The sequence below is a fragment of the Caretta caretta genome, chromosome 7 (genome assembly GCF_965140235.1).
Source record: "Caretta caretta isolate rCarCar2 chromosome 7, rCarCar1.hap1, whole genome shotgun sequence".
NCBI lineage: Eukaryota > Metazoa > Chordata > Testudines > Cheloniidae > Caretta > Caretta caretta.
The window spans coordinates 58,025,913-58,039,276 of NC_134212.1; the positions used below are offsets into that span (position 1 = coordinate 58,025,913).

Here is a 13,364-nt window from a genome sequence, read left to right on the forward strand (position 1 = left end):
GAGCAAGTAACCATAGGCTTAAATAGGTTAAGTAAGTTAAATTAAAATTAAGCACATGCTTAAGTGCTTCGCTAAGCAGTAGCTTCCCTCTGTGAATGTATTCATCAATAAGGAGATTTGTCCTGATGATTTCTATGCCAATAAGCGATTTTTGAGCTATGAACCTTCAAGTGACTATGATTGAGTCGTCTGTCATTTACAGATGCACATGTTAGGCCTCCTTATCGTTGTCTTCTCAGTGACATCATGCGATGCACAATGCTGGCAGAAAACAATTGGATATGATGCACAAGGTAAGAAATCCTGCTGGCTGTGCCTAAGCTCCGGCGAGGGAACATCGCGGATCATAGAATCAAAGAATATCAGGGTTGGAAGGGACCTAAGGAGGTCATCTAGTCCAACCCCCTGCTCAAAGCAGGACCAATCCCCAACTAAATCATCCCAGCCAGGGCTTTGTCAAGCCTGACCTTTAAAACTTCTAAGGAAGGAGATTCCACCACCTCCTTAGGTAATGCATTCCAGTGTTTCACCACCCTCCTAGTGAAAAAGTTTTTCCTAATATCCAACCTAAACCTCCCCCACCGCAACTTGAGACCATTACTCCTCGTTCTGTCATCTGCTACCACTGAGAACAGTCTAGGGCCATCCTCTTTGGAACCCTCTTTCAGGTAGTTGAAAGCAGCTATCAAATCCCCCCTCATTCTTCTCTTCCGCAGACTAAACAAGCCCAGTTCCCTCAGCCTCTCCTCATAAGTCATGTGTTCCAGTCCCCTAATCATTTTTGTTGCCCTCCGCTGGATGTTTTCCAATTTTTCCACATCCTTCTTGTAGTGTGGAGCCCAAAACTGGACACAGTACTCCAGATGAGGCCTCACCAATGTCGAATAGAGGGGAACAATCACGTCCCTCGATCTGCTGGCAATGCCCCTACTTATACATCCCAAAATGCCATTGGCCTTCTTGGCAACAAGGGCACACTGTTGACTCATATCCAGCTTCTTGTCCACTGTAACCCCTAGGTCCTTTTCTGCAGAACTGCTGCCTAGCTATTCGGTCCCTAGTCTGTAGCTGTGCATGGGATTCTTCTGTCCTAAGTGCAGGACTCTGCACTTGTCCTTGTTGAACCTCATCAGATTTCTTTTGCACCAATCCTCTAATTTGTCTAGGGCCCTCTGTATCCTATCCCTACCCTCCAGCATATCTACCTCTCCTCCCAGTTTAGTGTCATCTGCAAACTTGCTGAGGGTGCAATCCACACCATCCTCCACATCATTAATGAAGATATTGAACAAAATCGGCCCCAGGACCGAACCTTGGGGCACTCCACTTGATATCGGCTGCCAACTAGACATGGAGCCATTGATCACTACCCGTTGAGCCCGACAATCTAGCCAGCTTTCTATCCTCCTTATCGTCCATTCATCCAGCCCATAGTTCTTTAACTTATTGGCAAGAATACTGTGGGAGACAGTGTCAAAAGCTTTGCTAAAGTCAAGGAACAACACGTCCACTGCTTTTCCCTCATCCACAGAGCCAGTTATCTCGTCATTAGAAGGCAATTAGATTAGGCAGGCATGACTTGCCCTTGATGAATCCATGCTGACTGTTCCTGATCACTTTCCTCTCCTCTAAGTGCTTCAGAATTGATTCCTTGAGGACTTGCTCCACGATTTTTCCAGGGACTGAGGTGAGGCTGACTGGCCTGTAGTTCCCAGGATCCTCCTTCTTCCCTTTTTTAAAGATGGGCACTACATTAGCCTTTTTCCAGTTGTCCGGGACCTCCCCCGATCGCCATGAGTTTTCAAAGATAATGGCCAATGGCTCTGCAATCACATCCGCCAACTCCTTTAGCACTCTCGGATTCAGCGCATCCGGCCATATGGAGTTGTGCTCATCCAGCTTTTCTAAATAGTCCCGAATCACTTCTTTCTCCACAGAGGGCTGGTCACCTTCTCCCAATGCTGTGCTGCCCAGTGCAGCAGTCTGGGAGCTGACCTTGTTTGTGAAGACAGAGGCAAAAAAAGCATTGAGTACATTAGCTTTCTCCACATCCTCTGTCACTAGGTTGCCTCCCTCATTCAGTAAGGGGCCCATACTTTCCTTGACTTTCTTCTTGTTGCTAACATACCTGAACAAACCCTTCTTGTTACTCTTAACATCTCTTGCTAGCTGCACCTCCAGATGTGATTTGGCCTCCCTGATTTCCCTCCTGCATGCCTGAGCAATATCTTTATACTCTTCCCTGGTCATTTGTCCAATCTTCCACTTCTTGTAAGCTTCTTTTTTGTGTTTAAGATCAGCAAGGATTTCACTGTTAAGCCAAGTTGGTCGCCTGCCATATTTACTATTCTTTCTACACATCGGGATGGTTTGTCCCTGTAACCTCAATAAGGATTCTTTAAAATACAGCCAGCTCTCCTGGACTCCTTTCCTCCGCATGTTATTCTCCCAGGGGATCCTGCCCATCAGTTCCCTGAGGTTGTCAAAATCTGCTTTTCTGAAATACAGGGTCCGTATTCTGCTGCTCTCCTTTCTTCCCTGTGTCAGGATCCTGAACTCGACCATCTCATGGTCACTGCCTCCCAGGTTCCCATCCACTTTAGCTTCCCCTACTAATTCTTCCTGGTTTGTGAGCAGCAGGTCAAGAAGAGCTCTGCCGCTAGTTGGTTCCTCCTGCACTTGCACCAGGAAATTGTCCCCTACATTTTCCAAAAACTTCCTGGATTGTCTGTGCACCGCTGTATTGCTCTCCCAGCAGATACCAGGGTGATTGAAACCTCCCATGAGAACCAGGGCCTGTGATCTAGTAACTTCCGTTAGTTGCCAGAAGAAAGCCTCGTCCAACTCATCCCCCTGGTCCGGTGGTCTATAGCAGACTCCCACCACGACATCACCCTTGTTGCTCACACTTCTAAACTTAATCCAGAGACACTCAGGTTTTTCTGCAGTTTCGTACCGGAGCTCTGAGCAGTCATACTGCTCTCTTACATACAATGCAACTCCCCCACCTTTTCTGCCCTGCCTGTCCTTCCTGAACAGAATATATCCATCCATGACAGTGCTCAAGTCATTTGAGTTATCTCACCAAGTCTCTGTTATTCCAATCACATCATAATTCCTTGACTGTGCCAGGACTTCCAGGACCCTGCTTGTTTCCCATGCTTCTTACATTTGTGTATAGGCACTTGAGATAACTTGCTGTTTGTCCTGCTTTCTTAGTATGAGGCAGAAGCCCTCCCCTCTCACATGCTCCTGCTTGTGCTTTCTCCCAGTATCCCACGTCCCCACTTACCTCTGGGCTTTGGTCTCCTTCCCCCGGTGAACCTAGTTTAAAGCTCTCCTCACTAGGTTAGCCATCCTGCTTGCGAAGATGCTCTTCCCTCTCTTCGTTAGGTGGAGCCCGTCTCTGCCTAGCACTCCTCCTTCTTGGAACACCATCCCATGGTCAAAATCCAAAGCCTTCTCTCCGACACCACCTGCATAGCCATTAGTTGACTTCCACGATTTGACGGTCTCTACCCAGGCCTTTTCCTGAGGGCTCATTGGCCACTCCCAATAAAGCTCAGAGCAACTGAGACACTGCTCTAAGCCACTCGTGTAGCCACTGGTGGATAGGTGTCACAGTCCCCTGTGGAGGGAGGAGGCTGGTGCAAGCCAGCAAAAAAGTTCCCCTATTCCAGGGGAATTCCCTGTTGGCTGTATGCAGCCCTTTCTGGCCCCTTTGCACTATCTCAGGAGATTTCAGTGTGAAATCTGGCCTTTTCCATGCACATCACTGAGAACAGAGTTGTTCGCTAAATTTAACACCTGTCTGTTGAAACCTAACCAGGGACAAGAAACCAGGGAAGATGGGGAGGGACGTGGGATGGCTGGTGAGTCATGAATACAGATCTACTGTTGGAGGAAGGTGGTAAACTGAGGCCATGAGAGAAAGGGGGACTGGGAAGTGTTAGTGATGCCACACATTCCAGGACAGTTTTCTGAAAGCTTGCACAGCCAAAAGAGCCCTTACACATATGGATTTTGGGGCACAAATGGCATTTGTACAGAGATTTTCAAAGGAACAGCCAGACATGTGTTCATAAAAGGCACAAGTGGGCGAAGGCTGTGGGGGGCTGGCTTCTGGGAGTTGTGCAGCTCTTATTTTCAGATCTGGATGGGATGAGATTACGGTAATTTACACAAACACGAGTCAGTCATGGGGCCAAGAAGGTTCAGGGCCCAACAGCCAATGGAGGGCTTCTGCTGCAGTTCAGAAGAGGTAGTCTCTGACACAAGGACTTTGATGGGTGTGGGGATGTGGGAGATGAAGGCTAGCAGGTTTCTTGGGGAACACCCAAGAACAAGCATCAGTTTGACAAGTTTTTGCACTCTGGTGGGTAAGGGAGAAGAGGCAGGAGAAGATGAGAGATGCAAGAGCACTGGGGACATCACAGAATCAGCCAGGCTGTAGCATGCACAAACCTTTTGCCTGGCGTGTCTTGCCCAGTGTACTGGTGGTGAACACTGTTCTAAAATGCACTGTGTCCAGGCTGTGTAGGGGTGCATTCCAGCAGCACCAAGGCCTGCCACATTGCACACTGGCTGCTCTCATGACTACTAGGAGCAGGCTGGGCAGTGTCCCTGAACACGTACAGAGACAGCAGGGAAGCTAAACACATCAGGCGAGAGTCCACGGCTGGCAGGGCACTGGCAACAAGAAGGAGGGTTTTTAAAAGTATATCTGGAACAAAAGAAATCCAAACAATAGTACAGGTTCCTTAGTAGATGAAATGGTAAAGTTGCTGATAATGATACAAAGAAGGTGTTCAATACATATTTCTGTTCTGTATTTGGAAAGAAACAGGATAGTGTATTACTAGAGGAGGAACTACTTTTAAGGCCATTCATGATTTGTCCTCACCCTACCTCACATCTCTCATTATTCATGAAGATATCGACTCCGACCTCCAACTAGCCCATGATGCCAACCTCTATTGCTCACTTGTTAAATTTGCAAACAAGCCCCTTTGTGCTTACTCCCATGCTGCCCCACACACTTTGGAGGAACTCCCTGTAAACAGCCACAAAGCTACTTCATAATCCACTTTCAAATCCCTCCTCATAACTCTACTTTGCCATAATGCTTACAAAAAACTTGACATTGGGCGAGGGTGCTGGTGTGCTGAGACCACTGCCTATCATGCTGACCAATATTGTCTCATTGTTTCCTTATACTCCTGTCTGTATCTGCTGTCTCTTGTCTTATACTTAGATTGTAAGCTCTTCAGGGCAGAGGCAGTCTTTTTGTTCTTTGTTTGTACAGCGCCTAGCGCAATGGGGTAAGCACTATGGTAATACAAATGATAAACAGCAACAACTAAGGAGAATGTTAAACAGCATCTGCTAGGGATAAAAGTTTTAAGATCAGCAGGCCCAGATAACTTGCACCCAAGACCCGTAGGAGAGTTGGCTGAGGAGATCTGACCAATTTTTAATAAACCTTGGAATACTGGGGAAATTCCAGAGGACTGGAAGAGTGCAAGTGCTGTGCTAATATGCAAAAAGGGCAAGTGAGATGACCCTGATAATTATAGGCAGAGTGAGCCTGATATAAGTGCTGGGCAAAACAACAAAGCTGATGTGGGATTCCATCAATAAAGAATTAGAGGACAGAAATATAATTAATGCCACTCAATATTGTTTTATGGAAATAGGCCTTATCAAATAATTAACTCAGGTTTGAGATTACAAATTTGGTTGATAATGATTCAGAAACATCAAAACACTTCATTTCAGCTAGTTCAGCCTTAATCTGTGTCCTCCTGAGATGCTATTGAGCCTCAAACCTCCATCTGTAGATCAGTGTCCCCAGATGGACTACATCTCCCATGATGCACCATGGCCATGTGCCACTGCAGTGGTTCAACCAATGGGAACACTACAGTGCAGCATGGGAGATATAGTCCAGCTGGGGCATCTGACTCAAAGAAGAATGGGAGGCATGAAGCATCCAAACTACAACTCCCATGAGGCACTGCAGAAGCTCAAGACAGACACAGATTTGGGTCAGTTTGACATTATATGAAACATTTTGGTTTGGAAAACTAAATCATTTCTATTTGGCTTTGCCCAGCCTGATGGGAAAAGAAAATCAATTTTTTTTTTGGCAAAGTTGAAATTTTTCCCATGGAAATTTTTGATTTTTTTGGTGGGTTCATCCAAAAACCATGTTGATAGAGCTGCTAGAAAAATTTCTACTAGCTGGCTTCTATTATTTCAGTGCTTTGCAAACACTAATTATCTTCACAACTCCCCTGTGAGGTAAGGAAACTGACCCAAAATGAAACATTACCTCCCCAGTGATGAAGTAGTTTCCATTTTCCAAATAAGGAATGGAGGCAGAGAGAGATTATTTAACCTACCCCGGGTCACACAAGGGATCTCTGGAAGAGCTGGGAATTGAACTCACATCTCCTGAGTCCCAAGCTAGGGCCTTAATCACCAGAATTTGAAATGTACTAGGGACTGAATCAAAGGCCACTGAAGTCAACAGGAGTTTGTCCATTGACTTCAATGGGCTTTAGGTCAGGCCTTAAAAATGTGTGCCAATAATGTGATTCAGTGGAATCTGAGCAGAGAAATAGCTTTCCAAGCAATCCCACCTTATCTGCAATCCTCTCTGTCCCCTGAATTGTCCAGGGTCTTACATTGGTTTGTCTCCTCTTGTTTAGATTGTTACGTCCTTTGGGCAGGAAATGGGTCTTAGCAGGCTGAGAGTTTATGGTGCTATATAAAAAAAACTTAGAACAAACTACACTCCAGCCTCATATTAAATATACAAAGACCAAACCCAGATTTCATAAACAATTTTAAGTTAATTGTACTATTGGCATGTACCAGCAAGTTGGCTATGTCCTTTCAGGTTGCACTGATGAGAAAGGAGTGCTACATGAATTTAACTCCAAATGGAAAACGAAGGATTGCCAGAGCTGTAGCTGTCACAAGAAAATAATGCGCTGCTGCAGCCTGTGAGTATAAAATATATGCACAGTGATTTTTCCTGCAGGGTTCAGGCCACACGCTCAGATTTCTCTGTGGGGAAAAAAATGCAAAGCTGTCATGGGTGACGTTGCAGCCAGTCCATCCTCTTGCAGTCCTGAGTGGCATTGCAGCAACTCTGCCTCAGGTTTCCCCCACCAGACAGCTGTTTGGCCCTGCAACAGTCCACCTCATCTCATCACGCCAGCCCTCCAGCCAGGTCACTTATAAATCACATCCCTTCCAGGATAATAAAGAGTCCCACAGGCTGAAAGTCCAGTGTCCCTATATAGGGTCATCAGCCCCAGCCCTGCACCCTCTTCCTCAGGGAGGCTTTATGTCAAGGTTCCTTCTCCACACTGAACTCTAGGGTACAAATGTGGGGACCTGCATGAAACACCCCCTAAGCTTATTCTTACCAGCTTAGGTTAAAACTTCCCCAAGGTACAAACTTTTACCTTTTGTCCTTGGACCTTATGCTGCCACCACCAAGTGTGTTAAACAAAGAACAGGGAAAGAGCCCACTTGGAGACGTCTTCCCCCCAAAATATCCCCCCAAGCTCTACACCCCCTTTCCTGGGGAAGGCTTGATAAAAATCCTCACCAATTTGCATAGGTGAACACAGACCCAAACCCTTGGATCTTAAGAACAATGAAAAAGCAATCAGGTTCTTAAAAGAGAATTTTAATTAAAGTAAAAGAATCACCTCTGTAAAATCAGGATGGTAAATACCTTACAGGGTAATCAGATTCAAAACATAGAGAATCCCTCTAGGCAAAACCTTAAGTTACAAAAAGACACAAAAACAGGAATATACATCCCATTCAGCACAACTTATTTTATCAGCCATTTAAACAAAAGAGAATCTAACGCATATCTAACTAGATTGCTTACTAACTCTTTACAGGAGTTCTGACCTGCATTCTTGCTCTGGTCCCGGCAAAAGCATCACACACACAAACAGAATCTTTGTTTCCCCCACCCTCCACCTTTGAAAGTAACTTGTCTCCTCATTGGTCATTTTGGTCAGGTGCCCACGAGGTTATCCTAGCTTCGTAACCCTTTACAGGTGAAAGGGTTTTGCCTCTGGCCAGGAGGGATTTTATAGTTCTGTATACAGAAAGGTGGTTACCCTTCCCTTTATATTTATGATACTTTATTATCCCCATTTCTAGAGAACCCAGGCCCAGCCTTGTCTCTAGGGTTCCTGCCCAGGAACTCTGTGTTTAAGGAGCTAGGACCTGCTCCTTACAATCACTTGCTGCTTCCCTTGCTGTTGCCCTGCCTACTTCCTACCTGCTCCACCTGTCTACATCACTACGCTCTCCAGACCCCTCTCTGTCTCTCTCTGGAAGTCCAACTCCTGGTGCAGCATCTTGCCAGTCTGCTTGCTGAGAAGTCTCCTCTCCAGAGTTCCCAGCCTTTCTAGCAGCAACCCCTTGTCTTATCTGCTGCCTTCTTATTCCAGCTGTCCATGTCCCAGCAGTTAGCTGCAGCGGAGGAGGTAGCTAGCCTACTTGTTAAGCCCTTAGTGGCTATGGTAGGATGGGTTCTATACACTCCACCCAAATACCCCAAAGGCACATCTCTCCTGAGAGAAATTTTTGCTGTTACATTGACTCAACAAGTCATTATACTAAAGAATAAATAAATGAAAAGTGGGTTTAAGCCACAACAATTTGGATTGAGAGTAAGATTTATAAACCCCTCCAAAATTTGAGGGGGATTCGGATCTCAGATTTGGGTTCAAAGATGGACCCCATGTATAAAATGTGCATCAATTGTGATTTCAAACACTCTGAGCATGAACAGTCCCCCTGCTCCAACTACTAGACTATCCTAATTTACATCACAGTACTACTACACAGTAGTTGTAGCTGAGATAGAGAAGGCACTGCCATTCTAACTCCACACACCACCCATTTTTAACTGCCCACCTTTGAAATATGTTTCGTGTGAGTGTGCATGCACATGTAATATTCTTTGCTTGGTCTCAGCCTAAAGGTAAAATTTAACCTGAAATAATTTGATCCAGAATTTTTTGAGTTATGGGCATAGAATTGTAGAAATCATAGAATCATAGAAGACTAGGGTTGGAAGAGACCTCAGGAGGTCACCTAGTCCAACTCCCTGCTGAAAGCAGGACCAACCCCAGCTAAATCATCCCAGCCAGGGCTTTATCAAGCTGGGCCTTAAAAACCTCTATGCAGAGCTAGAAGGGACCTTGAGATAGCACAGAGGGCTGGACTTGATGATGGGGCAGGACCAAGTAAAGCTAGATCATCCCCGGCATGTGTTTGTCCAACCTGTTCTTAACAGCCTCCAATGATGGGGTTTCCACAACTTCCTTTGGAAGCCTATTCCAGAGCTTAACTATCAATATAGTTAGAAAGCTTTTCCTAATATCTAACCTAAAGCTCCCTTTCTGCAGATTAAACCCATTATTTCTTGTCCTACATTCTGTGGACATGGAGAACAATTGATCAATGTCCTCTCTGTAACAGCCCTTAAGGTATCTGAAGACTATCAGGTCCCCCCTCCCCCAGCCTTCTTTTCTCAAGTCTAGACACGCCCAGTTTTTTTTAACCTTTCCTCACAGGTCAGGTTTCCTAAACCTTTTATCATTTTTTGTTGCTCTCCTCTGGACTCTCTCCTCTGCACTCTCTCCAATTTGCTTATATCTTTTGTAAAATGTGGCACCAAGAACTGGACACAATACTCCTGTGGAGGCCTCTCCAGTGCCGACTACAGAGGGACAGTTATCTTCGATGACTTACATACAACACTCCTCTTAATACAGCCCAGAATATTAGCCTTTTTTCCATCACATTGGCGGCTCATATTCAATTTGTGATCTACTATAACCCCCAGATCTTTTTCAGCCTTACTACCACCTACCCAGTTATTCCCCATTTTGTTACTGTGCATTCAATTTTTCCTTCTAAGTGTAGTACTTTGCACTTTTCTTTATTGAATTTCATGTTGTTGATTTTGGACCAATTCTCTAATTTGTCAAGGTCTTTTTGAATTCCAAAACTGCCCTCCAAAGTGCTTGCAGCCACTCCCAGCTTGGTGTCATCTGCAAGTTTTATAAGCGTACTCTCCACTCCATTATCCGAGTCATTAATGAAAATACTGAATAGTACCGGACAAAGGACTGACCCCTGTGGGACCTCAGTAGATATGCCCTCCCCATTTGACAGCAAACTATTGATATCTACTCTTTGAGTATGGTCTTTCAACCAGTTGTGCACCCAACTTATAGTAATTTCATCTAGACCACATTTCCCCAGTTTGCTTATGAGAATCACATGGGACTGTGTCAAAAGCCTCACTAAAATGAAGGTATATCACATCTACTGCTTTTCCCCATCCCCTAGGCCAGTAAGCCTTTCAAAGTAAAAAGTTCCAGTAGTCCATGTCTCACGAGGAGCTAATGAAGGTCCCCTAGATATGCTTGTTTGTAGGAGAATCTGCTGTCAGAGAAGCTGTGAATGTTTTAAGGAGAAGTGTTTTTGCAGGTCACCTGTTTCAATACAACTTGGGGACACCCTTAACAACATATATGAGAATTTGGAGTGAGAAAAGCTCCTGAAATACACTTCTCTAAATAGAATCATAGAATCATAGACTTTAAGGTCAGAATGGACCATTATGATTGTCTAGTCCGACCTCCTGCACAACGCAGGCCACAGAATCTCACCCACCCACTCCTGTAACAAACCCCTAACTTATGTCTGAGCTATTGAAGTCCTCAAATCGTGGTTTAAAGACTTCAAGGTGCAGAGAATCCTCCATTTGAACCATTCAAAATGTCTAGTCACACCCAATATACATTTCCACACAGGGCATTTCTAAAAGCCCCTCTTAAATTCATTTCAGTGTGCTGACACATAGAGCTGCAGTTCTACCCCTAATAATAATAACCCCCATTATGATTTATTTTTAAATTGCTGATTAACCCTCACACAGTCCCAGTGAAGTACAGTATGTATGTGTAACTAGCTCCCTTCCCCTGTTCAGTGGGGCATAGAAATTTGGCAGTGTTGATAGCAATGACGACTGCCTACAAACCTCCAAGGGAAGCACTGTAGGTGCTCCAAATGTCAGAACCTAACACTGGGTGGGTTTGCCCAGACATGACACTCATACACAGGGATCATAAAATAAAATGGACTTTTGCTCTTGGTTTGCCAGAGAGACGATAAAAAGACAAAATGTCTATCAGAATGTAGAGCAGCTCAATTCGAGTTCCACTAAGCATCATGAAATAGCATTAGGCTAGGACACACAGCACAATGACAATTCTAATAACTGCCACTTGCCAACAGTTAAAGCTTTTGGCCTGCACACAGGTACACAACAATGTATTAAGGGCCTGATTCTCCACTCCACTACTTCAGCGTAAGTCCCCCCTGGCTTCAGTGAATTGACGCTGGCATAAACCCAGAGTAACCAAGTGGAGAGTCAGACCCCACATTTGCTGTCTCTCTGCAGTATCCTGACATATCTCACACACTTGTGTTTGCTTTGCCTTTCCCACTGATAGCGTTGCCACCCCTACTGACTACGATGAAGAGAAATGTGAAAGTATATTCTATGAGGAGACCTGTAGCTACAATGTGGTGGAGAAGGCTGACCCCTCTAAGCCCTGTGAGGTCCATGGTCTCGTGGGCTAACAAACAACCCATTCAGAATCAAGACTGGCATCCAGGCAAATCTTCCTGGAACACAGTTGTTTTTAAGAATCCTTAAGCAATTCAGTGTGTGAGAATACCAGCCCTATATTTGATTCTAGGGTGTTTCTGTTACTATCTGCGGTGGCATAATCAAGCTATGAGCACAGGTCTTGTAAATTCTTTTCTGATGACCATTAGATTAAAATAAACTCTGATGCAGAATCAAAGGTCTGTCAGAGAATCTTCTTGATCTTTTCCCTCGCCATCACTGTTGCTGGAACCACTGGATGCATGTGGAGGAAGCACGCATGCTATAAAGGACTCTGAAAGAGCCTTTACTTTCTTTCCAGCAGGGAACTCAAGCTGCTGCAGGTTCATGAGTGATCAGGGGATATTTGATGGACAAGCTTGTCTTTCCCAAACCCTCCTTGAATGCATGGCCTGGTGTTGTCCAATGTCATAGCATCCTTTGTATCAGACTCAGCGAATGGTCTGTAAGTAGCAGCAGTCCATTACAATATCCAAAACACAGCACAATGCTGATGGAGGTCCCCCATGCCTGCTCTCACATTCATCTGGGTAAGTGTCCAGTAAGAGGACGTCATGCATCCAGGAGGCCAGGCACCGCAGATCAATTCAACAGTACGGCAGCAGATGTGCGCAGATGCAGGATGAGGAGGCAGCAGAGGAGTGTGCACATCTGTGAGGATCAGTATGTCTGGTGGTTGTGCTTTGTGCCAGGAAACTGTTCAACACAGGCAGAGTGCTGCACACCAAGAGATCACACTGATCCTTGGCATGCCAGGAGGGCAGCCTCCATTTCTCGGCTGGTACAACAACTGAGTTGGCATCATGGCTCCAATCCAGACACAGTGAGAGACAGAGTGTTCCCAGCCCCCAGGGCCTCCAGCAATGTCTGGCTGTCTGGGTGACTTTAGCCAGCAGAACATGCTCATGACACCTTCAGCAGCCCCAAGCAAAGCACTCTGTGGGGTTCCAGAAAATCACTCCATGCATGGTGTAGGCAGCTGTCCCTGTCCCAAGTGGTGGGCCATGGTCCTTCTGGGCTTAGGAAAGTCCCCACGTGGGTGACTAAGGTGACTTGGAAAGTGTACTGACATGTCAGATCTGTCCCTAAGTACTAGAGACAAAAATACCTGGGATAGTAGGTAGATGCTAAATGAACAAGTCATGCACTGCCACAGCAGCAAGATGCCAAACCATTATCCTAACTGTACACCTAACTTAGACATCCTCCCGGAAACTGGAGGGGGGCATGTACATCTGCAAGTAGATGTTGGTGATGTTCTCCTGAACCCTGCTCTCAGAGCCGGCCTGCCCCCCTGCAGCTAAAAGTTCAATGGTTTATTGGCAGGTGAGGTCACCTCATACACAACTACAAAATGGGGAATACGTGGATAGGCAGTAGAACTGCAGAAAAGGATCTGGGGGTTTTAGCAGATCACAAATTGAACATCAGTCAACAGTGTGATGCTGTTGCAAAAAAGGCTAATCTCATTCTGGGGTGTATTAAGAGGACAGAGGACACGGGAGGTAACTGTCCCGCTTTATTTGGCATTGTTGAGACCTCAGCTGGAGTACTGGGGTTTTAAGAAAGATGTGGATAAATTGGAGAGAGTCCAGAGAAGAGCAACAAAAATGAT

The 13,364-nt window shown here is 45.4% G+C and overlaps 1 protein-coding gene across 1 annotated transcript; it reads left to right on the top strand.

Annotated features, from left to right (window-relative positions):
- The first annotated feature begins 202 nt into the window (after nucleotides 1–202).
- Nucleotides 203–7,014, top strand: LOC125640560 (beta-microseminoprotein J1-like). Its single transcript, XM_048859230.2, has 2 exons — nucleotides 203–293; nucleotides 6,905–7,014. Exons 1-2 carry the CDS (start codon nucleotides 203–205, stop codon nucleotides 7,012–7,014), a joined length of 201 nt encoding a protein of 66 aa, XP_048715187.2.
- The last annotated feature ends 6,350 nt before the right edge of the window (nucleotides 7,015–13,364 follow it).